The sequence below is a fragment of the Scyliorhinus torazame genome, chromosome 10 (genome assembly GCF_047496885.1).
Source record: "Scyliorhinus torazame isolate Kashiwa2021f chromosome 10, sScyTor2.1, whole genome shotgun sequence".
NCBI classification, from domain to species: domain Eukaryota; kingdom Metazoa; phylum Chordata; class Chondrichthyes; order Carcharhiniformes; family Scyliorhinidae; genus Scyliorhinus; species Scyliorhinus torazame.
Window position 1 is genome coordinate 113955726 of NC_092716.1, and position 26871 is coordinate 113982596.

Below are 26871 nucleotides of genomic sequence, written 5' to 3' on the forward strand. Positions count from 1 at the left end.
GTTTTGTACAGCTGCATCATCAACTCATGGTTCTTAAATTCAATCCCTCTGTTAATGAACGCTAGCACACCATAGGCCTTCTTCACAGCTCTATCCACTTGAGTGGCAACTTTCAAAGATGTATGAACATAGACCCCAAGATCTCTCTGCTCCTCCACATTGCCAAGAACTCTACCGTTAACCCTGTATTCCGCATTCATATTTGTCCTTCCAAAATGGACAATCTCACTCTTTTCAGGGTTAAACCCTTTGTGGGCAGCACGGTAGCATGGTGGTTAGCACAATTGCTTCACAGCTCCAGGGTCCCAGGTTCAATTCTCAGGCTTGGTTCACTATGTACGGAGTCTGCATGTTCTCCCCGTGTCTGCGTGGGTTTCCTCCGGGTGCTCCGGTTTCCTCCCACAGTCCAAAGATGTGCAAGTTAGGTGGATTGGCCATGCTAAATTGCCCTTAGTATTCACAATTGCCCTTAGTGTTGGGTGGGGTTAGTGGGCTATGGGGATAGGGTGGTGATGTGGGCTTGGGTAGGGTGCTCTCTCCAAGAGCCGGTGCAGACTCGATGGGCCGAATGGCCTCCTTCTGCATTGTAAATTCTATGAATTCTAAACTCCATCTGCCACTTCTCAGCCCAGCTCTGCATCCTATCTATGTCTCTTTGCAGCCGACAACAGCCCTCCTCACTATCCACAACTCCACCAATCTTCGTATCGTCTGTAAATGTACTGCTGACCCATCCTTCAACTCCCTCATCCAAGTCATTAATGAAAATCACAAACAGCAGAGGACCCAGAACTGATCCCTGCGGTACGCCACTGGTAACTGGGATCCAGGCTGAATATTTGCCATCCACCACCACTCTCTGACTTTTATCGGTTAGCCAGTTTGTTATCCAACTGGCCAAATTTCCCACTATCCCATGCCTCCTTACTTTCTGCAGAAGCCTACCATGGGGAACCTTATCAAATGCCTTACTAAAATTCATGTACACTACATCCACTGCTTCACCTTCATCCACATGCTTGGTCACCTCCTCAAATAATTCAATAAGACTTGTAAGGCAAGACCTACCCCTCACAAATCCGTGCTGACTCCCTAATCAAGCAGGGATGTGACAGGTTTCATAATTATTTCCTTTTGCTAGCACGGACAGCACAGTAGCACAAGTGGATAGCGCCAGGGCCCCAGGTTCAATTCCCTGCTGGGCCATTGGCTGTGTGGTCTGCACATTCTCCCAGTGTCTGTGAGTTTCCTCCGGGTGTTCCGGTTTCCTCCCACAGTCCAAAGACGTGCAGGTTAGGTGGATCGGCCATGCTAAATTGTCCTTAGTAACCAAAAAGGATAGGAGGGATTATTGTGTTACGGGGATAGGGTGGAAGTGAGGGCTTAAGTGGGTTGGTGCAGACGCGATGGGCCGAATGGCCTCCTTCTGCACTGTATGTTCTATGTTCTAGCCCATAAAACACAATCGAATTTATTCAACTAAATACACAAAAGTCGTTGTGGTTGGATTTGAACTCATGATGCAAGCTGCTTGTCCAATACTCTTTAATCACACACTGCGATGAACAGAATCAATGATAGGTAGGACCCCGTTGGGATGAAGCTGTCCACAACATAATCAATTCTAAAATTGATGGAATGACAATTTATCAGGGTCTATAATAGGAAGGTGATTAATGTGCTAGAACATCTACCACACAGAAGTTGAAAGTGAAAATCTACCCCTTCCAATGTGAAGCACTTGGAATTGTCTCTGGGCTGTGACACAGTGGGAAATAAAAGAAAGTTATTCTTTCCAAACCAATAAGTGCTCTTTAGATATTGAATGAGAATTTGAACTTCTGAATATAAAACATTTCAAGAGAAATAGACTATAGATTTTTATATTAAGCCTAATGTGAGTAAAGGCATGCTCTCTGATTTGATTTACTACAATATTACAAAATAAAATTGCAGGCACCTTCAGTTCATTTGCCTCGATGTATCCACTGCAGTCTGCGTCATATTTCCTCCAGGTCTGTAAAACAAAAAGATATGGTTTGGGATAATTGGAGATTGTGCTGACGGAGTTATTTAATCAGAGGATCGGGGAACATTTCAGCAAAGTAACTTCCAGTTTTATTGGCCCATCAACTCGATGTTGAGGTTTTCTCCATGAGCCACCGATGAACACACGGAACAGGAGCAGTAGGCCATTCGGCCCCTCGAGCCTGCTCCGCCATTCAATAAAATCATGGCCGATCTGTTTGTGTTTCGAATTCCACATTCCCATCTACCCCGATAACCTTGAATTCCCTTGCTGAACAAGAATCTATCTACCTCCACCGTAAAATATTCAGTGATCCCGCTTCCACCAGCTTCTGAAGCAGAGAGTTTCAAAGTTGCACAACCCCGAAAAAGAAATTCTGCTCACCCCTGTCCTAAAAGGGTGACTTCTACTCTTAAAACAGTGCCCTTAATTCTGGACTGACCCACAAGAGGAAACATCCTTTTCACATCCATCTTGTCCCGATTGTTCAGGATCTTATGTACTGCAATCAAGTCACCCCTCACTCTTGCAGTGTTAATGTAAGCCTACTTGTGACACTAATAAAGATTATTATTATTATTATTTCTGTTCTAAACTCCAGTGGAAACAAACCCAGTCTGTACAGCTTTTCTTCAGAAGCCAACCAGCTCATTCCCGGCATCAATCTAATAAACCTCCACTGAACCGCCTCCAAAACATTTCCATCCTTCCTGAAATGAGGAGACTAAAACCCCACACAGTATTCAAGTTGCAGTTTCACCAATACCCTGTATAACTGAAGTATAACAACCTTACTTTTATGATCAATTCCTCTCGTAATAAAGGATACCATTCCATTAGCCTTCTTAATTACTTGCTATACCTGCTTGTTAACATTTTGTGACACATGCACTGGAAAACCTGGATCCCTCTGCACCTCAGAATTCTATTTTAATCCAGCTCTCTTGCTCACTCTCTGTTTCTTTCAACGTTTCTCCTTCTCAAAATTCTATCCAGACAGGTGCCACCCATGGCAATATGCAACGCCCGTGCCCTTTAAGACAGAAGGTTCAAGCTACGCTCTAGATGCTTGAGTACATGCCCAGGCTGACACTCCAGTGCAATCGTGAGGGAGTGCTGCACTGTCAGAGGTGCTGTCTTTCAGATGAGACATTAAACTCAGGCCCTGTTTGCCCAACAGGTGGATGCAAAAGATTCCATTGCACCATTTTGAGTCACCATTGATGAGTCGAGAACCAGGGGACACAGTCTGAAAATAAGGGACAGACCATTTAGGACTGAGATGAGAAGGAATTCCTTCACTCAGGGGGTGGGTGAATTTTTGAAATTCTCCATCCTAGAGGGCTGTGTAAGGTCTCAGACATTGAGCATGTTCAAGACAGAAATCAATAGATTTCTGGATACTAGTGGCACCAAGGGATATGGAGATAATGGTTAAAAAAGGGGTAAGAGGTGGATGAGCAACCATAAGACTCAGGAGCAGAATTAAGCCACTCGGCCCATCAAGTCTGCTCCACCATTCAATCATGGCTGATATTTTTCTCATCCCCGTTCTCCTGCATTCTCTCCATAACCCCATATCTCCTTATAATCAAGAACCTATCTATCTCTATCTTAAAGACACTCCGTGATTTGGCCTCCACAGCCTTCTGCGGCAAAGAGTTCCACAGATTCACCACCCTCTGGCCGAAGAAAATCCTCCTAATTTCTGTTTTAAAGGATCGTCCCCTCAGTCTGAGGGTCTAACTGAATGATGGAACAAGCTCGACGGGTCGAATGGCCTACATCTGCTCCTATGGTCCTACAAGAGCAGGGGGGGGGGGGGGGGGGTTATTTCTTGGTGTCCTGTCCATTATTTATCCATCATCTCAAAAACATGTTGGGCTGGATTCTCCCGTCCCCCAGCCGTGTGTTTCTTGTCAGTGCGCCGTTCGCTGGTGGCGGGATTCTACACTCCTGCTTCTTGTCAATGGGAATGTGATTTCCAATTGAAGCCACCCCACGCCAATGGGAAACCTATGGGCGGGGGTGTGCTGCCGGCGGGAAATGTGAAACACAACAGCCGGAGAATTCCGGCCATTATCTGGTAAGTGTCACATTGTCCTTGTGGGAGTTTGCTTTTTAAAAACATTGTTCTTGGGGTGTGGGTGTCGCTGGCTCAACCAGAATTTGTTGCCCATCTCTAATTGCCCTTGAGAAGGTGGCGGTGAGCTGCCTTCTTCAACCGCTGCAGTCTGTGTGATGTAGGTATACCCACAGTGCTGTTAGGAAGATATGCAGTGTTCCCTATATTGCAATAATGGTGACGCTTCAAAAGTACTTATTTGGCCGTAAAACACTGGGGCATCGTGTGGTCATGAAATGTGCTTTGCAAAGGCAAGTATTCCTTTTACTTGTCATCGCCCTCTGTGGTACGGCTGACCAGGACCCTTTCCCGGTTATCCCACTTGCCACCAGGTGTATTAGAAGAATTTACAGGCCGATAATCAACTTGTTTGGCACATTATGAATTTTCCTCCCTTGGCCATCAAACCCTGAAGTGGGACTTGAACCCACTTCCTTTTACTTGTCCTGGAGCTGCGATGGTTCTGGACTTCTCTGGGATAATGGTGTTTGGGGATGAGGAACTGGAACTGTGTCCAGTGATAAGAGGTGCAGCAGCATGATTGAGAGGAGCCATTCACTCAATAATAGGGGCCACCCGGAGATATTGTGACACCCAAACAAGGGGAATGTGCCATGACGAACAAATCAAATATTAAAAATGAGATATGTTGAAATATGACATCCGTGCAAACCTCCTGCCAACATTGTCAGTAGAAATTTTTACTTTCTTATTTATAATGGTATTGTCTATGTAAGCTTGTCACAGAGGGAGGTCCTGCAGCACAGTGGTGGTGTCCTTACCTCGGAGTTCAAGTCCCACTTCAGGGTTTGATGGCCAAGGGAGGAAAATTCATAATGTGCCAAACAAGTTGATTATCGGCCTGTAAATCCTTCTAATACACCTAGTGGCAAGTGGTATAACCGGGAAAGGGTCCTGGTCAGCCATACCACAGAGGGCAATGGTAAACCACTGCAGTACTTTTCGAAGAGTTATCATGTACCAATCCATTGGAAGATTATGATCACCAATGGTACCCGGAGGAGGAGGCTCGTCATACCTTAATGGCGCTGCTCCCTTAGTGGAGATGCTGCAATGCCACTACTGGAGGGCGGGTGTTATCATAGTCTAACAAGTTTATTTAGGAAGTTTCTATTATAAATATGGAATTTATGACGGCAGTATAAAAATTAGGACAGTATGGGAACTTGAGCATTGCTGAAAAAAGTGCAATACCTTGACCAGAGTTAATCTCCCTGGTTTGAATTTAAACAAAGTTTGGCAGTTAACTGTCAGTCATCAGTCAACTGGTGTATTCCCCATGGCACCACCTCTACCAATCAGAGTCCACTTGCCAACCAATTAGCACTCTCTTCTCATGAAGCAGAGATTGTTGTTCCCTTTACATCTGATATGCTTGCAAATTGTCCTGATGAGTGCCAGATTAAAAGCATCGACTGCATGTGTTTTTTTCAGTAATACTCAAGTTCCGTACTGCAAAAAGACTAAAATGGGAATATATCTATGTGTCCTGGTTTAGATATTCCCCTTCTTCTAAACTCACTTTACCACTAAATATTTTGCCCAGTGCTATGAGAGTTGAATTTGGATTGCGCAGTCTGAGCATATGTAACATACTGAATTTCCCAAGAGGTTTACCAGGATCTTAGTAGGATGAGGGAGGGTATATGGAGAGTCTGGAATAGCTGACATTGTTCACCTTAGAGCAGAGAAGGTTAAAGGAAGGCTTAATAGAGGTATTCATGGCTCTGAGAGCAGACAGCAGGGAGGGAGAAACTCTCCTCTGGCAAACGGCTTGGCAGCAAGAGGTTAGAATAATTGGTAAAATGAACTAAAGGGGGATAGAGAAGAATATTTTTCCACACAGGTTATCATCTGAAATGCATTACACAAAAGGGTGGTGGAATAAGAGGCCATCGCAACTTTCAAACAGCAAGCATGTATTTGAAGAGAACTAATTTGCAGGATTATGGGATGAACTAAATTGGACAGCTTTTCAAAGAGCCAGCAGAGGAGTGATGGCTGAATGGCCTCCCTCTGTCAGACTCAGTATTATTCAGTCATGTTGAAAATATATTTTTTCTTTGCCTTCCAGCACTTTCTGATTAGTAGCTTCTCTTCAAATGATTTTGAAAATGACAGCAGATTTCTAAAGCTTTATTGAAGTTAGTAATTCTTTCAAAAAACACCCGAGGTAGCTTTTGATTTTGAGTCTGTACGAGGGGTTGTGGACGGAAAGTGGCAGGGGGGGGGGGGGGGGGGGAAGAGACAAAGAGAAATCCTGAAAGTGATCAGCTGAGAGAATGGAGCGGGGGAGAGGGAGATGGGGTGATGGGGTGGGTGTTTTCTTTATTAAATGTTACTTCAATTAAAAAACATACCAGTTTCATTTTGAACCCAGCTAACTCCCTCCAAATTACTAGTTAGAAAAGATCCATAGAAATGGCTTGCATCTGTGGAACTGAGATCATTATAGAGACTATCTAACACCTCTGCTACTAAGGCAGAGATAGAATCAAAAACACAGTGAGAACTAGGGAAGAAAAAGTATTTTTCCCCCTTCATTTTAATTTGAGTTGAATTTACTTACTCCCGAGGGAGACTGAGAGGGAGGAAAGGTAAAACGATGCAGAGGAGAAAACTAGCACATTGGACGCCTGGCCCCTCAGTCTTCGGGGGGGGGGGGGGGGGGGGGTGCTGAATGACGATGGAACAAAAGGGGAAACTCCAGGGATCGGATGAATTGAACAAGGAGGAAAAGGGTGAGGTCACGATGGGAGTGAGGAGGTAGTGGGAAAGGGGGTGGACAGCGGTGAGGTGGGGAACAAGAGTGGGGAAAGTGCCTGGGAAATTCAACCAGATCGTCGATTAGTGGAGAAAGACCATTCATATTTTTTTTTACAGAGCAGACTTCTTAAATTCTGCAGAGCACTGAGCAATTATTCCCCCTTCCACTAGAGGTCAGCGGTGTTCTTTACATGATTCCAGAAAGAAGCCCTTTCCATTCAGACTGTGATGTGGAGATGCCGGCGTTGGAGTGGGGTGAGCACAGTAAGAAGTCTTACAACACCAGGTTAAAGTCCAACAGGTTTGTTTCGATGACACTAGCTTTCGGAGCGCTGCTCCTTCTTCAGGTGAATGAAGAGGTAGGTTCCAGAAACATATATATAGACAAATTCAAAAATGCCAGACAATGCTTGGAATGCGAGCATTAGCAGCTGATTAAATCTTTACAGATCCAGAGATGGGGTAACCCCAGGTTAAAGAGATGTGAATTGTCTCAAGCCAGGACAGTTGGTAGGATTTCGCAGGCCAGATGGTGGGGGGTGAATGTAATGCGACATGAATCCCAGGTCCCGGTTGAGGCCGCACTCATGTGTGCGGAACTTGGCTATAAGTTTCTGCTTGGTGATTCTGCGTTGTCGCGAGTCCTGGATGAATCCAAGTTTGTTACCTGCACAATTCGACGCAGGAAATTACTGTAAACATGGAGCATTATTGACATGTACAGCTTCTTCTTTCTTCCTGCCTTAGATTGCCTTTTGACCAGATTCAGCCAGTCTTAAGCTCGATATTTTGTTTGGTGTGTAGTTTATAAATACGAGGCACACCCAGCAGTGTACATAAGAACATAAGAACTAGGAACAGGAGTAGGCCATCTGGCCCCTCGAGCCTGCTCCGCCATTCAATGAGATCATGGCTGATCTTTGGGGACTCAGCTCCACTCTCCGGCCCGTACACCATATCCCCGAATCCCTTTATTCTTTAGAAAGGCATCTATCTTTTTCTTAAAAACGTTTAAAGGAGTCTCAACTGCTTCACTGGGCAAGGAATTCCAGAGATTCACAACCCTTTGGGTGAAGAAGTTCCTCCTACACGCCGTCCTAAATCTACCTCCCCTTATTTTGAGGCTATGCCCCCTAGTTCTGCTTTCCCTGACCAGTGGAAACAACCTGCCCGCATCTATCCTATCTACTCCCTTCATAATTTTACATGTCTCAATAAGATCCCCCCGCATCCTTCTAAACTCCAATGAGTACAGTCCCAGTCTACTCAACCTCTCGTCATAATCTAATCCCCTCAACTCTGGGATCAACCTAGTGAATCTCCTCTGCACACCCTCCAGAGCCAATATGTCCTTTCTCAGGTAAGGAGACCAAAACTGAACACAATACTCCAGATGCGGCCTCACCAACACCCTATACAATTGCAGCATAACCTCCCTAGTCTTGAACTCCATCCCTCTAGCAATGAAAGACAAAACTCGATTAGCCTTCTTAATCACCTGTTGCACCTGCACACCAACTTTTTGCGACTCGTGCACCAGCACACCCAGGTCCCTCTGCACAGCAGCATGTTTTAACATCTTACCGTTTAAATAATAATCCATTCTGCTGTTATTCCTCCCAAAATGGATAGCCTCACACTTGGCAACATTGAATTCCATCTGCCAGACCCTATCCCATTCACCTAACCTATCCAAATCCTTCTGCAGACTTCCGGTATCCTCTGCACTTTTTGCTTTACAGCTCATCTTAGTGACGTCTGCAAACTTTGACACATTGCACTTGGTCCCCAACTCCAAATCGTCTATGTAAATTGTGAACAACTGCGGGCCCAACACTGATCCTTGAGGGACCCCACTAGTTACAGGTTGCCAACCAGAGAAACACCCATTTATCCCCACTCTCTGCTTTCTGTTAGTTCTATTAGCATCTGGTTTCCAAGGGCAGTTCATTGTTGCAGTGATACGCAGCTTCAGCTGTTGGTTTATCTTGGTGTACTCAGTGACAGCAGGATCTTATCCATAAGTACAAATGAAAGGGATGGGAAAGAGTCAAGTTGCCCATCACAATTGAATGATGGAAGCTCTGACGGTCTTTGGAAAAGCTCTACAGCAGTGATGGGCTGGCTAGGCTGGTGAGTGGGCCACAGGAGTGACCCTCCTTCACCTCGCTGGGCCACAAGATTGAAATTGGGCTTGTTCACCAACTATGACCCCCGTGAATAAGATTCAATACATCTAACACACGCCGAATATTTCATCACGAGTTATAGAAAATACTTCATCATTTACATACTAATAGAATTTTCATCAACTTCAAATGGTGAAAACAAAATAAATGTTTATACTTTGGACACATAGGAGCGCCCGGCTCCACAGTCAATGTTGTGAGCAATCAGCACGCACCTCACATCACTTTCCCTTATCTTGCGAATCACTTTGTCTTGTAGACCACACTCAGAACTCTAATAGGCCGCATGTGGCCCCCAGGCCTCAGGTTTCGCACCATTGCTCAAAAGTGTGTGTTGGGGGGGGGAGTGATGGCTAAGAAACAATAGGCAAACACTTAGAGAAAAGAAAGTCTTGGTGCAAAGCTCTGTCTGGACATAAGTGATGGACCAACTGGTAAAAAGAGCAGACCTGCATTTATATAGCACCGTTCACAAGTTTGCAATATTCCTGGTGCTGCTTGTACCAGCTCAATACCTCAGGGCAGTACCTGGAACAGCTCTGCACCCACCTTGCTGATCACCATGAGGAACTACGAAGACAGTTTCCAATGTGTTGTAATTCCCAGGAGACCCACAGGGATGACCCGATTGATCTCCCTGTGGGGCTCATGGAATACGAGCTCCCCCGCGGAGGGCTGGAGGCTCAACAGCGGGATAGTTAATTTCTCCAGATAAAAGAGGTAGCACAGTGGTTACCACTGCTGCCTCACAGCACCAGGGACCCGGGTTCAATTCCGGCTTTGGGTGACTGTCTGTGTGGAGTTTGCACTTTCTCCCCGTGTCTGCGTGGGTTTCCTCCCACAGTCCAAAGATGCGCAGGCGAGATGGATTGGCCACATTAAATTACTCCTTAGTGTCCAAAGATTAGATGGGGTTACCGGGGTAGGATGCTCTTTCAGATGGTCGGTACAGAATCGATGGGCCAAATGGGCTCCTTCTGCACTGTAGGAATTCTATGATTCTATGAAAAGCCAGCCCAGAAGGGAACCGGCATCTTTGCATTGTCCCGGCTGGGACGGGTCGTACTCTCCGCCGCTCTGCGGCTTTACTTCACTTTGGATTAAAGTACTCTATCCCTAACCATCCCGGGACTCTTTGTGATTACAATACAATGATTGCTGATGTGAGTGTTTCTCAATGACACCAATACCCTGGCGGTTCAGCACTCTATCCTGTTCATGCTGTACAACTGAAAGAATGTTATAGCATCATTCTGATAAATTGGTGAGGATTTACTCCGACGTGGGCTTCACAATGGCAGCTCTGCTCGCTGAGATGGTTTCCGCAATCCAATGCTGGCATCAGCTTCAGTTCCTGGTTCCTTTGAGACTAGTGCTGTACACTCATTATCAGTGAGATCTATTCCTCTCTTCGTGGGGCAGATATCAGTGGCTGTGCAGCCTTTCCCACCCAGCATCTCTCTGTGACTCTTCTTCCAAACCGCCTCAGAGAGCTGCCATTGTGGAGCCCATTGGTTTACAGGGGTTAAGATAACCATTCTTACCACCACATCCCCCCCCCCTGAATTATTTTGCTGTTTGTTACTCCCCTTCTCTCTCAACTCCTCTGTCTTCTTTACATTCCACTTCCCCCTTTTCGTCTCACTAACACACTCCCCTCTTTCTTGGTTCACACCTTTTTCTGACGCGGTAGCACTGTTGCTTCACAGCGCCAGGGTCCCAGGTTCAATTCCCGGCTGGGTCACTGTCTGTGCGGAGTCTGCACGTTCTCCCCGTGTCTGCGTGGGTTTCCTCCGGGTGCTCCGGTTTCCTCCCACATGTCCCAAAAGACGTGCTATTAGGTGAATTGGACATTCTGAATTCTCCCTCAGTGTACCCAAGCAGTCTTCTGGTGTCTAGGGGATTTTCATGGTAACTTCATTGCAGTGTTAATGTAAGCCTACTTGTGACAATAATAAAGATTATTATTATTTCTCTCTCTCTCTCTATTATTGATTTTCTTCTTCATTCCTCCGTTTGTTCTCACTTCTCCCTTTTTCTGATTTATTCTGTTTACTTTCTTTTCGTTGTCTTTTATTTTGATTCCCTCGCCTTCGCTGGTTCTACTTACTCTCTTCTCCCTCCTATTCACGGTCTATCTCTCCCTCCTTTTATAATAATAATAATCTTTTATTGTCTTTTATTGTCACAAGTATGATGTTACTGTGAAAAGCCCCGAGTCGCCACATTCCGGCACCTGTTCGGATAAGCTGGTATGGGAATTGAACCGGAGCTGCTGGCCTTGTTCAACATTACAAACTAGCTGTCTAGCCCACTGAGCTAAACCGGCCTCATTTCCCCCCGTTTTTGTTTAGTCTTCCTCTTTCCTGATTATCGCTCTCATCCCATGTTCTCTCTCTCCCTCATTCTTATTTCTGCATTTCCCCATCATCCTTTTTCTAGATTTTCTTCTCGCTTCACCTCCTTTTCTCTATCTGCTGCCCCTCTTTGTAGAATAATGGGTTAATAGTTATCATAGAATTTACAGTGCCGAAGGAGGCCTTTCGACCCATCGGGTCTGCACCGACTCTTTTGAAAGAGCACCCTACCTAAGCCCACACCTCCACCCTATCCCTGTAACCCAGTTGGCTGTTTTAGCACACTGGGCTAAAAAGCTGGCTTTTAAAGCAGACAAAGGCAGGCCAGCAGCACGGTTCAATTCCCGTACCAGCCTCCCCGAACAGGCGCTGGAATGTGGCGACTAGGGGCTTTTCACAGTAACTTCATTGAAGCCTAGTTGTGACAATAAGCGATTTTCATTTCATTTCATTTTCATTTTCAGTAACCTTTTTGGACACTAAGGGCAATTTATCATGGCCAATCCACTTAACCTGCACATCTTTGGACTGTGGAAGGAAACCGGAGCACCCGGAGGAAACCCACGCAGACACAGGGAGAATGTGCAAACTCCGCACAGACAGTGACCCAAGCCGGGAATCGAACCTGAGACCCTGGCGCTGTGAAGCAGCTGTGCTAACCACCTTATGGTAAGAGATACTGATGTGTATTAGGAGCACTTAAGCAAACAGACCAACTATGTTCCTATTTCATTCAAACACCCTCAAATATTATTTAAATCTTTTTGTAAATTTAAAGTACCCTATTCTTTTTTTCCCCAAATGACAGGCAATTTAGCGCGGGCAATCCATCTACCCTGCACATCTTTGGGTTGTGGGGTGAAACCCATGCAGACATGGGGAGAAGGGGCAAACTCCACACCGATAGTGACCCGGGGCTGGGATCGATCCTGGGTCCTCGATGCGGTGACCCATTTGAGGCTGTAAGAACGAATGAGTTTGAATATCACAAGCTCTGGGATGATGAAATGAAGACTACGTCTGCGATTCCACGGTAACACTGCACCCGAAAAGAAGCTCGCTGTGGCGCGGTGTGACCGAGAAAAGCTGGGATCTACCCGGCTCCCAACCCCTCACAGGATTCAATTCAATCTCGCGAGACGTTGCGAGGTAATCCCGCCCATTAGTGGGGGTGGTGGTGCGGTAGCACAGTGGTTAGCACTGTTGCTTCACAGCGCCAGGGCCCAAGGTTCGATTCCCGGCTTGGGCTACTGTCTGTAGGGAGCCTGCATATTCTCCCCGTGTCTGCGTGGGTTTCTTCCGGGTGCTCCGGTTTCCTCCCACAAGCCCCGAAAGATGGGCTGTTAGGTGATTTGGACATTCTGAATTCTCCCTCAGTGTACCCGAACAGGTGCCGGAATGTGGCGACTAGGGGATTTTCACAGTAACTCCATTGCAGTGTTAATGTAAGCCTACTTGTGAAATGAAATGAAATGAAAATCGCTTATTGTCACAAGTAGGCTTCAAATGAAGTTACTGTAAAAAGCCCCTAGTTGCCACATTACGGCACCTGTTCGGGGAGGCTGGTACGGGAATTGAACCGTGCTGCTGGCCTGCCTTGGTCTGCTTTAAAAGCCAGCTCTTTAGCCCGTGCTAAACCAGCCCCAGAACAATAATAAAGATTATTATTAGAGCAAATCTGCATATTAGAGCGAAACAGCTAGTCTCACGTTAATATGCAGTTCTCAGAGGTACCCTATCCCTATGGGCCTTGAATGAAATAATTTCCCCCCAGGGCCACCGCCCTCAAGGCCTCCCACAATGTGGCTGCCGATAGCCCCCCATTCGGATTAAGCTCACCATTATTCTTAATCGCCACTGCCACTTTCTCACAGAACTCCTTGTAGGCCCAAAACCCCAAATCCAACCTCCACCCTGGCCTCTGCACCTGACCCGAACAAAGTCTCACATCTGGATAGTGCAGGGCATGATCCGAAATCACTACTCCCACATATTCCACACCATCCACCCCTATCAGCACCGCCTGGCTCACCATAAAAAAGTAAATCCGAGAACATACCCTATATACATGCGAGAAGGAGTACTCCCTCTCTCCCGCGTACCCAAACCTCCACGGATCAACCATCCCCATCCTCTCCGTAAACCCTCCGAGCTTTTATGCCATTCTCAAAGTCCTCATCGACTTAGGGCTTAACCTATCCACCCTCGGCTCCAATACACAATTAAAACATCCCCCATAATCAGCTGGTGAGAATCCAAATCTGGGATTGCCCCCAATAGCCTCTTCTCCTCCCACACCAGCCAACCACTGCAGCCCCATCCCCACTTCACTTCCATTCACTAGCATTTCTTGCCAGCAGAGTGATTCCCACCTGAAGGCCCTAACCCCCAAACCCACCATCCCACCCCCTCTACCCATCCCACCTGCACCCCCCCAGTTGCTTCTCTCCAGACCTCCTCCCTGGCCCTCCCTATCCTACCCTGCACCCAACCCAATGCGGGAAACATCACCCCAAAATGGCTCTCCAATTCTGCACTTCTTTACATAGGAGAGGATCGATCGACCTATCCTACCTGGAATGACCGTGGTGGTTTGCAGAGTAAAGAATGGAGAAGTACCTCCTCCACTTTGGGCAATGCAGTGGGCCAGCTGGACCCTCAGAGGGCACAAAGGTTCCAAGCCTATGAGTATTGGGCCACTTGCAAACGAATGAAATTGTCACTGCCTGTTCCAGGGTTCATTCCTCCTGATAAAAATATTCCCAATCGGATTGGCCAATTTAACTTGTTAATTCTCCGGATAGAAAGATTGGCACTTAATTACCATCTCTAAATGACCTTGCAAAAATGGCGATGAGCTGCTTTAAAACACTGCAGCCATGATCCTATTGACTAGCGGAGCAGCCTCGAGGGGCCGAGTGGCCTACTCCTGCTCTTAATTTGTATGTTTGTATGTGAGGTAAGTACACCCATAATGCTGCTAGGGAGGGAGTTCCAGGATTGTGACCCAGTGAAGGAACAGTGATATGTGTCTAAGTCAGGATGGTGTGGGATGATGGGGAAATCTGGAGGTAATGGTGTTCCCAAGAGCCTTGCGCCCTTGTCCTTCCAGACGGTGGTGGTTGCAGGTATTATTAAAACAAACTCTGACTGGCGGGGAGGAGAGAAAAATGGTTCGGTGTTCTGCTTCGTCTTGTTTAAAATTTCAGTCTTTTAATTCTGTGAGTTAAGTTGCGATGTTCTGGAAGAAAAGGGTTTGGGTGTTTTATTTTTTAAAAAAATGGTTTTCTCTCTTTTATTTTCTCTCGTCTTGCGTAATTTAATTTTCATTTATTCTCTGTAACAAAGATGGTTGATTCTTGCATGCATAATTTTGATTCAGCTGCTTGAAGCTTCTTCTATTGTGCTTGATTCTCTTTGAAGGTGATGTGACTGATAAGAATCGGTCAGAGGGGGAGGGGTAGAACCTGGCAATCTGGTGTAACGACTTTTAAACTCAAACTGTGGGGGTCTGAGTTTGGGGGAGGAGACAGGATGGCGGGGAGGTGAGAAAAATTATTCTGTGTTTTGCTATGTCTTGTTTAAAATTTTGGTCTTTTAATTCGGTGAGTTAAGTTGCGATGTTCGGGAAGAAAAGGGTTTTGGTGTTTTAATTTTTTTTTCTTTCCTCTCTTCTTGTGCAATTTGATTTTGATTTATTGCTTTATGTACTGGATAGAGGGAAGAACTTTTAAGATGAGATGGGGTGTTTTAGTTTCTGCAAGAATGATGGTTGATTCTTGCTTGCATAATTTCGCTTAAGCTGCTTGAAGCTTCTTTTTTTGTGTTGGATTCTGTTTGAAGTTGATAGGACTGATAAGAATCGGTTAAAGGGGGAGTGGTTTGCCTCGATGCCTGCGCGTTGGGGGATGGTTTGTTTGCTTTTTGGGATTGTTGTTACTGTGTTGAGTGCTTGTGTTATTGCTCGGTGTGATAGAATCTGGCAGTCGGCAGGCTTTTTGACGCCAGAGGGTGGGAGATGCTGAGCTAGCTGAATAGCTGGTTCAAAGGGAGCAAAGTGGGGGGAAGAGCTGAGGAAAGACGAAGTGGGGGAGGGGAGAGGGGGGTACTGCTGATGGGTAAGGGACAGTTAGGAGGCTGGAGATGGAGATCAAATGGCGGTCGCCGCTGAGGGGCGGATCAAATGAGGTGCGGGACATGGGCTAGGAGTTGGCCTAGGAAAGGTCATGGCTGATCGACAGGGGAGGGGGGCAAGAGCCCCACCCGACCAGACTGGTTACATGGAATGCTCGTGGACTGAACAGGCCGGTTAAGAGAGTTCGTGTGTTCGCACACCTTTAAAAGCGGACGTGGCTATGTTACAGGAGACACACTTGAAGCTGGGAGACCAAATTAGATTAAAGAAGGGATGGGTCGGGCAAGTGTTTCATTCGGGACTGGACTTGAAAACAAGGGGAGTGGCTATCCTGATTAACAAAAGGGTGACATTTGAGGTGGGGAGGATAGAGGTAGACCCGGGAGGCAGATTTATTATGGTTAGCGGGAAGCTAGAGGGAATGGCAGTGGTGCTGGTGTCCCAAACTGGGAAGATGTCGCGTTTATCAGGAAGGTGCTGGGTAAGATCCCAGACCTTGATTCGGACCGGCTGATCATGGGGGGTGACTTTAATACGGTCCTGGACCCGAGGCTGGACCGGTTGAGTGCTAGGTCGGGGAAGCTATCAGCAATGGCAAAGGAACTGCGGGGGTTCATGGAGCGCATTGGAGGGGTGGATCCGTGGAGATTTGAGAGGCCAAGGAGCAGGGAATATTCATTCTACTCCCATGTACATAAGGCATACTCCAGGATAGATTTCTTTGTCCTAGATAAAACACTGTTAGCAGGGGTTGAGGACACTGAGTACTCAGCAATTGTGGTCTCAGATCATGTACTACACTGGATAGACCTACCGGCAGACAGGGGAATGTCCCAGTGCCCACAGTGGAGACTAGATACAGGGCTGTTAGCAGATGAGGAGATCTGTGAGCGAGGCCATTCGGGGATACATAAAGATCAATGACACGGGAGAGACTGCAGCTGGGGCGGTCTGGGAGGCACTGAAAGCGGTTATAGATGGGAATGTATTTTGATTCGAGCCCACAGGGATGAAACTGAGCGGTCGGAGCTGGACAGGTTGGTAGGTGAAATCTTACAGGTGGACAGGAGTTATTCGGAGTCTCCAAGTGAGGAGCTCCTGACGGAGCGTCAGAGACTTCAAATGGAGTTTGGGGTCCTTTCCACTGGAAAGGCGGAGGGTTAGCTGAGGAGGGTAAAAGGGTCAATATATGAACATCCCTGAAAGTTGCCACCCAGGTTGATAGGGTTGTGAAGAAGGCCTATGGAGTGTTGGCCTTTATTGGTAGAGGGATTGAGTTCCGGAGTCAGGAGGTCATGTTGCAGCTGTACAAAACTCTGGTATGGCCGCATTTGGAGTATTGCGTACAATTCTGGTCACCGCATTATAGGAAGGACGTGGAGGCTTTGGAGTGGGTGCAGAGGAGATTTACCAGGATGTTGCCTGGTATGGAGGGAAAATCTTATGAGGAAAGGCTGATGGACTTGAGGTTGTTTTCGTTGGAGAGAAGAAGGTTAAGAGGAGACTTAATAGAGGCATACAAAATGATCAGGGGGTTAGATAGGGTGGACAGTGAGAGCCTTCTCCCGCGGATGGAAATGGCTGGCACGAAGGGACATAGCTTTAAACTGAGGGGTAATAGATATAGGACAGAGGTCAGAGGTAGGTTCTTTACGCAAAGAGTAATCAGGCCGTGGAATGCCCTACCTGCAACAGTAGTGAACTCGCCAACACTGAGGGCATTTAAAAGTTTATTGGATAAACATATGGATAATAATGGCATAGTGTAGGTTAGATGGCTTTTGTTTCGGTGCAACTTCGTGGGCCGAAGGGCCTGTACTGCGCTGTATCGTTCTATGTTCTATGTGGAGAAAGCTAGCAGGATGCTGACACATCAGCTGAGGAAACAGGAGGCAGCGAGAGAAATAGGGAAAATAAAGGATTTGAGGGGGAAGACGGTGACGGACGCGGGGGCGGTGAATGAAGTGTTCCGGAAATTTTGTAGCCAGCTGTACGAGTCAGAACCCCCGGTTGGGGAGGAGGGCATGAATCAATTCCTGGGGAGGCTAGAGTTCCCAAAGGTAAATGAGGAGCTGGTGGGGGTCCTGAAGGGCCCGATTGGGCTTGGGGAGGTGATAGAGGGACTGGGAGCGATGCAATCGGGTAAAGCCCCAGGCCCTGATAGGTTACCAGTGAAATTTTATAAGAAGTTCTCTGGGTTACTGGGGCCGCTCCTCGTTAAGGCTTTCAACGAGTCCAACGAGCTGGGAGTACTCCCCCCCCCAACGTTATCACAGGCATCAATTTCTCTCATCCTGAAGCGTGTCAAGGATCCGGAGAGCTGTGGATCGTACAGACCAATCTCCCTCTTGAATGTAGATGCCAAATTATTGGCAAAGGTCCTGGCCACTCAAATAGAGGATTGTGTCCCAGAGATAATTGGGGAGGATCAGACGGGATTTGTAAAGGGCAGGCACCTGACATCCAACATTAGACGGCTTCTTAATGTAATAATGATGCCAGTGGAGGGGAGAGAGGCTGAGATGGTAGTTGCCATGGACGCGGAGAAGGCTTTCGACCGAGTGGAGTGGAAGTATCTATGGGATATTTTAGGCGGGTTTGGGTTTGGGCAGGGATTTGTGGAGGGGGTCCGGCTACTGCACCAGGACCCGGTGGCAAATGTAAGAACTAACCGAGTTCGGTCCGAATACTTTAGTCTTTGTCGGCGGCAAGGCAGGGATGCCCGCTCTCCCCATTATTGTTTGCCATGGCCATAGAACCCTTAGCAATGGACCTAGTCCCACTAGTGGCTGACCTGGCATTGTCCCAGTCTCAGGACTGTTAATGGTTAGGCAAGAGTTTGATCTGGACTCCAAGTGCAATCCTCCACCCCGGCCATGCTTTTCCTACCTCCATAAATTCAGCACTGGACCGTACACACTGCCGGAAACACAGGAGGAAGTTTTCTTCAGTCGGAAGTATCTGGGCCAGCTGCAAGGGAACAGCAGGAATGTTGTTATTTCTCTTTGGACTATGGTTTCTTTCAGTCTCCCAATAACCCCCCCCACTCCCCACAGAGCTGACAGAACAGGAACCAAAGCCACATTGCCTTTCGCCAGCCCCCACCTCCGCACACAGAGCTGACAGAACAGGAACCAGAGCCACATTGACTTTTTTCAGCTTTCACCAATCTAACGCCACAGCTGATCTTGGGGGGGCGGGGAGCGGCCGAGAGTACTCGGGGTGACTGTGGCTTTGATCTGCCAAGCTCAGCATGGCAGGGATTGGATATTCAGGTCCAGCTTAACTCTTCCGGGTGGCGGCCATGAGCTAACGGTCGCACAAAAGATGGCTCTTGTCTAAGAACATTGACTAAGACCTTTTAACCCCTACAAATGGGCACCAAAAGTACAGAAAACCTCCCCACTTTATCCCCCATTGACCGCACTGCCAACCAAGATGGGAAAGAGTCAGCCACCCAGCTGAAAATCCAGTAGAGACGAGGGGAGGGAAACCTTGCCCTTGGAACATGTGGAGGCCCAAAACTGGCAAGGGTCAATCCTGCAGAGTTCCCTGCACAGACGGACCAAATGATGTGCTTCATCACCTCAAATGTTCCAAAAACATAGGGAGGAGATGGAAAAAGACCTCTGGCGGCCATTAATGCGGCAGTTGAAGCCGCAACGGCTCCCATGAAGGAGGTGATCGACAAAATGGAGTGGAGGCTAGAGGGCCAGGCGATGAAGACAAGGGACCTCGAAAAAGCCACCATGGACCAAGGGGACCGCATTTCGGCACTTGAGGCCGAGGTGGCGAGACTGATCAAGACTAAAAGGGGTTGAAAGACAAAGCCGACGACCAAGAGAACCGATCACATTGGCGAACCGTGGGAGTGCCGGAAGGAACAGCGAGGGGATCCCACAGAATACATTGCAGTGACGCTCAGGAAGCTGGTTGGCGAGGAGGGCTTTGTCAAGCCTGCGGAGGTGGACGCCGCCCACAGGCCGCTCTGGCAGCGGCCCATGACTGAGGATCCACCGCGGGAAATAATTGTGAAGCTCCACAGGTACCAGGACAAGAGTGCAAAAGGGTGCAAGTGGGAAGGACATCCAATCCGCTTGTACCATACATTGGTGCAGATATGGCCAAGCGCTGGGCGGAATTAAACGGGGCCAAATCCGTGCTCATGGTGTTGTTTGGCATTTTCGACCCTGCCAAACTGTGGGTCACATACCAGGGCAAAGAGCTATACTTTGACCTCCCAGAGGAAGCCAACAAATTCATCTAGAAAAATAGTCTGGGCAAGCAACAATTAAGGGCATGGCCAGTGCAGGCTGTATGAAGCTGAGAGGGACAGGGGTGATCACATGCAGGTGTGCAGGGGAGGTGGACGGGGCTAAATTGGGGTATCCGAAGATCAAGGGAGCCACTACACTAGCAAACAGGCTGGTGTACGGAGATACAGCGAAGGAGGAGGCTGCAGTGCATCTCCCGGGAGGGAGGGAGCGCTTGGCTGGAGGAGGAGGAAAAACAGAATCCCATGGGAAACAAAGTGCAAGAAGGGGGGGAATCAGAGGGGGGGGGGGGCAGGAGAGATGGGGGCAAAACTAATGGGGGGGGGAAGGGTAGAGCGCTGGTTGCAACAGGTGCATGTGGAGACGGTGAAAAAGAGGAAACAGTCGGTGGCCATCTTGAATGGCCCGTGAGCGAGGCAGGCCTGGACGAACAGGGCCAGGCCCGCAGGGTGAGTATGGTTAATCCCACATTGAGGGGTGGGGGTGACAGCCCCTCCCATCCGGATAGTAACATAGAAGGTGGGAGGCCTAAAGGGGCCGGTGAAGAGATCCAGAGTCCTCGCCCATCTTAAGAGGCTGAGTGTGGAAGTAATCTTCCTACAGGAGACACATCCAAGAAAGAGGGACCGACTGCAGGTAAGGATGGCCGTGGTGGGACAAGCGTTCCATGCATGTTTTGACATTAGGGGAAGAAGAGTGGGCCATTCTAGAAAACAGGAAAGTTTCATTCATGGCGCGAGCACAGCGAAGAACCCAGGGGGGCGATTTGTTATGGTAAGTGGGACCAAAGAGTTCCACAGATTCACCACCCTCTTGTTGAAAATGGCTGCAGAAGGCCTACTCATGTATAGATTTCTTTGTCCTAGGGAAAATGATGCTTCCAGGGGTAACAAAAGCGAAATGCTGTATGATTGTAATCTCCAACAACGCGTCACATTACATGGCCGTGAGGTTGGAGAGGACCGGGCCCAACGCCGCCCCCCCCCCCCCCCCCCCCCACCCCCCTCCCTCCCCCATGGAGGCTGGATGCAGCTCTCTTCACAGATAAGGAATTCTGCACGAAGATATCCCAAGCCATTGACGGTTATGTAACCTGCATCAAGAACATGGAGGTCTCACCCTCCACGTTCTGGGGAGCACTGAAGGTGGGAATCAGGGGGGAAATTATAGCATATAGGGCCCTTAGGGACAAGATAGAAAGGGTAGCCTGGCAGTGATTGATCGACTCCATATTGCAGGTGGATCGTCCGTACTCCACGGCCCCAACCGCGGAACTGCTGGCGGAGAGGAAAAAGCTGCAGATAGACTATGACCTGCGCTCCACAAGGAAGGCAGTCCACCAGCTCTGCCAGGCTTGGTAGACCTTTTACGAACATGGAGACAAAGCCAGCTGCATGCAGGCACACTAGCTACTAAAGCAAGTAGCAGCAAAAGAGACAAAAGAGGCATGTTAGAGACAGAAATGGAAGGGTGGTAGCAGATCCGAATGAGATAAACGAGGCCTTTGCAAACTTTTACCGAGGTCTGTACACCTCCAAACCCCCAGAGGGGGACTCGGATGAAACAGTTCCTCGACGGACTGGATACCGGTGGTGGGGAAGGACAGGAAACAAGGGCTGGAAACACCGCTAGAGTTGGGCAAAATCGTAGAATGTATTAATTCCATGTAGCCAGGGAAAGTGCCGGGACTGTATGTGTTCCTGGAAGACTTTTACAAAAAATTTGTGGTAGCACTGGCCCCGCACCTGTGGGAGATGTTCAATGACTCACTGACTAAGGGGCCCTGCTCCCACACTGATCCCCAAAAAGGACAAAGATCCAAACAAGTGTGGATCGTACAGACCATCTCTCTCTTGAACACTGATGCAAACATTCTGACAAAGGCTCTAGTGAGGTACCTGGAGAGATCCCTGCAGGACACACACTTTTGGACACAAAGGTAGGGCTGGACTGGGCAGGTGAGGAGAAGTGTGGCGACGTTTACGGACACCTCATATAAAAAGGTCAGGACCCCACAGGATGAGACCAGGTGGAAATGAGGGGAGGAGCTGGGTGTGGTGATAGGGAGGGAACTCGATTGAGGCTCTGTACAGGATCAACTCCCACTCCTTCTGCGCCGATAGGGAGGGAACTCGATTGAGGCTCTGTACAGGATCAACTCCCACTCCTTCTGCGCCGGGCTTCGCCTGATGCAACTTAAGGTGGTGCACAGACCCCACCTTACCAAGACACGCATGAGTGGGTTCCTCCCGGAGGTGGAGGATAGTTGCGGGTGGTGTCAGGGGGGTCCGGCCAACCACACCCACATGTTCTAATCCTGTCCCAGACTCAGAGAGTTCTGGACGGCTTTGTTTGAGGCCATGTCCAGGGTTGTGAAGGGTTGCGATGGAGCCATGCCCATCTGTGGCGGTCTTCAGGGTGTCGGAGCATCCAGAGCTCTGGACAGGGAAGGGAGCGGACGCCCTGGCCTTCACCTCATTGACCGGCAGGCAGAGACGTCTGCTGGGTTGGAAGTCGACAGCGCCACCCAGGGCCTCGGCGTGGCTCACAGACCTTGCCGAGTTCCTGAAACTAGAAAAAATAAAATTCTCGAACGGGGCTCAGAGGAGAAATTCCACAACATATGGAAGAAGTTCACAAACCCCTTTGAGGATCTGTTCGCAACCAACAGCTAAACTGGGGGTTGGGGGGGGGGGGTGGGAAGCAGATAGGAAGGTTGAGGCAGATAGGATGGATGGGGGGGGGAGGGGGGGGTGGGGGGGAGGGAGGGCACGGAGGGGGCGGGTGGCAGGGAATACCACCAGGATGAAAGGAAGCTCGCGTACTGCAGATCAGAGATGGGCAGGATGGCCGTTAGCCGGAGGGGACATGGAACCCTCCCAAATAGGGAAAATTCGGGGAGCTGGACCATCCTAACCTCCTTCGAGAACTCATTAGGGGGAGACAGCAACCCCCCCCCCCCACCACTATTGAAACAAATGTAAATTAAGGGGCTGGATTCTTCACATTTGGCGTTTGGTGCGGGAGCGGAGAATCAATTTTCCCGACGAAATCGGGCCCAGCGCCGGTTCAGCGATTCCTGGGACCCGAATATCTGCGCGTTCGTGAATTATGCCGCGCGGCTGGGGGACATTGCCAGAGGCCCGCCCAGCGATATTCCGCTCCCGACCGGCCGAGTTCCCGACGGCGTGGAACTAATCTGCTAGGTCCGGTCGGGATGTTGGTGTGGTGGCTGCGGACTCAGTCCACGGCCGCCCTGGTGGGTGGCGGGGGGGGAAAATCGGGCACTGGGAGGGGGCCTTATGGCGGCCGGGGGAGAGATCGGGCCGGACGGATCCTTGGGCGCACGGCCGATCGGGGGGGGGGCTACATCTTCCAGATGCCTCCGTGGTCCGAGTGCACCCTGGCGCTCGGCGCGGCCGCTGGAGGCCGCCACCTTGCACGCGGACTTGGAACCGGAGGTGCGGGGGCCCGTATCCGCAGCCAAAGCTGCGTGCAGCACTCTGGGTTCCTGCTAGCCCCCTGCAGGTAAGTGAATCGGGTTGTATTTTTTCCAGGAAACTCGGGAGTGTAATGCCAGAGCTTTTACCCCAGCGTGGGGACACAGCCCCATTTTGGGAGAATCCAGCCCAAGAGCTCTGGCATGGATTGGGAATACGAATGTAAATCAGAAAATGTGGGCGAGGGAACCTTGGTCACAGGAAAGGTGACAACTGGTTGTACAGATGTCCATGAAGTTGTTGTTGCCGAGTTTTTTTATTTTGTTAGTTCTGCCAATGGCTCTGTTTCTTGTTGTGTATAAATTTTGCTACTAAATATTGAATCCCAATAAAAATATTAAAAAACATATTCAGGTCTAAGTGTATCCCAGGAGTAATTGCTGTGAGATTCAGATCCATCGCATTGTTCCATTATTTTTTTTCCAAACAGAAAAGACGTCCAGATCTTTTTATTTCTTCCAATTCGACCCACAGCCTCCTGATAGGCCAACGTTTGATCCTGATGTTTCACAGGCTATTTGACTATGGCGGCATCGTGCTAGATCCAAATGTTCTGAACCCAATTCCAATAAAGCTCCAACACCATTCCTCCACCGCCACTATCCCCCCTCACCCCCGCTATGCTGAGTCCAGTCACAATTACAGGCACACTTACCTCAGAAATCTCAATCCTGCCATCTGCATTCTTGTCATATTTCTCCATAAATTCCTTCATTTGTATTTCCTGTGTTTGTGAAACAAAACACACGTAATTCATTTAACTGTCAGGGTGAGCGCGAATGTTTGATTCAAATCTGGGTGAGTCTGTCAGAGTGAGACTATTCACTGATCTGTCATCATCTCCCATGAATCGGACATCAAAACAATCTATGCATAAGAGACACACACACACGCGCAGCACATACCACCACACACCTACCCGCACACACCTACATCCACCCAAACACATACACACCTACACCCACCCACACATCAAACCACACACATGCACACACCCAACCCCACACGCATGCACACACCCAACCACACGTACACCCAACCACCTGCATGCACCCCCACACACACAAACGTTTATTAGAACACAAGAAGTATGACCAGAGACAGGCCATTCTGTTTCTTAAAGCTGCTTCACCATTTAATTAGATCACGGCTGATCTAATCTTCGCCGTCTGCCACTTTCCTGTCTGCCCCCCAAAACCTTCAACTCCCTTGTCGATCAAAAATCTGCCTACGTCAACCGTGAGTATATTCATTAATCGAGTATCCATTGATCTCCGTGGAAGGATTGCACGGGAGAGTGATGGGTTCGATGAATCACTCCTCCAGACCCATAATGGCCACTGGATCACAGTTGGCCATTCTGTGGAGGGCTTACCCTCTCCAAGTTCATAGCCAGGAAGCTGGGACTGCTGATCGCTAAGTCCTGGAGGACCTCTCATTGACCTTCCGGTGTCAGAATCCTGTCCCCTGATTCAATAGCGAGTCTGTTCCCCGCCAGTAATAGACCTGGCACTTTAGAAATTCTGGTGGGCATGTCATGAACCTGCAGTGCAGGGTTGAGGCCTGGATTGGAACTGACCATAAGACATAAGAGCAGAAGTAGGCCATTCAGCCCATCGAGTCTGCTCCACCATTCAATGAGATCATGACTGATCAGAAATGATAATTCTCAACTCCACTTTCTGGCCTTATCCCGATAACCCTTGATTCCCTCACTGATTAAAAGTCTGTCAATCTCAGCACTGAACATACTTAATGACCCAGACTCTACAGCTCTCTCTGGTAAAGAATTCCACAGATTCACTAATAATGATAATAATAATAATAATAATAATAATAGCTTATTGTCACAAGTAGGCTTCAATGAAGTCACTGCGAAAAGCCCCTAGTCGCCACATTCCGGCACCTGTTCGGGGGGGCTGGTACCGGAATTGAACCCGCGCTGCTGGTCTTCTTCCGCATTACAAGCCAGCTGTTTAGCCCACTGTGCTAAACCACTGCTCTCTGAGGGAAGAAATTCCTCCTCACCTCTGTCTTAAATGGGTAACCCCTTACTCTGAGATTATACCCTCTGGTCCTGGACTCTCCCACAAATTACCGGGGCTCGTTTAGCACACTGGGCTAAACAGCTGGCTTGTAATGCAGGACAAGGCCCCTAGTCGCCACATTCCAGCACCTGTTCGGGGGGGCTGGTACCAGAATTGAACCTGCGCTGCTGGTCTTGTTCCGCATTACAAGCCAGCTGTTTAGCCCACTGTGCTAAACCACTGCTTTCTGAGGGACGAAATTCCTCCTCATCTCTGTCTTAAATGGGTGACCCCTTACTCTGAGATTATACCCTCTGGTCCTGGACTCTCCCACAAATTACCAGGGGCTGGTTTAGCACACTGGGCTAAACAGCTGGCTTGTAATGCAGGACAAGGCAGCAGGCGCGGGTTCAATTCCCCTACCGACCTCCCTGAACAGGTGCCGGAATGTGGTGATTAGGGGCTTTTCACAGTAACGTCATTGAAGCCTACTTGTGACAATAAGTTATTATTAAGAGGGAACATCCTTGCAGCATCCACCCTGTGAAGCCCCCTAAGAATAAGGTCTCCTCTCATTCTTCTAAACTCCACTGAGTACAGGCCCAACCTACTCAACCTCTCATAAGAAAATCCCTCCTTATCCGGGATAAACCCAGTGAACCATCTCTGGACTGCCTCCATTGCCAGTATATCTTTCTTAGATAAAGGGACCAAAACTGTTCATAGTATTCTAGGTGTGGTCTAACTAAGACCTTGTATAGTTTTAGCAAGACGTCCTTATTTTTATACTCCATCCTCTTTAAAATAAAGGCCAACATTCCATTTGTCTTCCCAATTACCTGTTGAACTTGCATTTTAGCTTTTTGTGATTTATGCACGAGGACCTCCAAATCCCTCCATGCTGCAGTTTCTGCAGTCTTTCTCCAGTTAAATAATATTCAGCTCCTTTATTCTTCCTTCCAAAGTGCATATGTTCACATTTTCCTACATTATATTCCATCTGCTAAGTTTTTGCCCACTCACCTAACCTGCCTATATCCCTCAGTAGACTCTTTGTGTCAGTCTCTCCACTTGCCTTCCCACCTATTTTTGTGTCATCTGCAAACTTGGCAATAGTCTATTCACTTCCCTCGTCCAAGTCATTAATATATTTTGTAAATAATTGTAATTCCAGCACTGATCCCTGTGGCATTCTATGAGTTACAGGTTGTCATACCGAAAATGGCCCTCTTATGCCAATTGTCTGTCTTCTATCAATTAGCCAATCCTCTATCCTTGTTAATATATTATCTCAACACCATGGGCGCCTATCTTATTCAGTAGCCATTTGTGCGGTTCCTCATCAAACACCTTTATTATATCTACTGCTTCCCCTTCATCTATTCTGCTTGTTACTACCTCAAAGAATTCTACTAAATTTGTCAGACATGATTCATGAAGCCATGCTG

The 26871-nt window shown here is 48.3% G+C and overlaps 1 protein-coding gene across 2 annotated transcripts in view; it reads right to left on the bottom strand.

Moving 5' to 3' along the window:
- Positions 1-26871, bottom strand: part of calb2a (calbindin 2a) — a 132125-nt gene that overhangs the window by 81404 nt on the left and 23850 nt on the right. For both annotated transcript variants that reach the window (XM_072518637.1, XM_072518636.1), the window contains exons 3-5: positions 24052-24120; positions 18512-18592; positions 1961-2017 (exon numbers count right to left, since the gene is read on the bottom strand). In XM_072518637.1, the coding sequence (XP_072374738.1) occupies positions 1961-2017; positions 18512-18592; positions 24052-24120 (207 nt within the window). The remainder of the gene's footprint in view (positions 1-1960; positions 2018-18511; positions 18593-24051; positions 24121-26871) is intronic.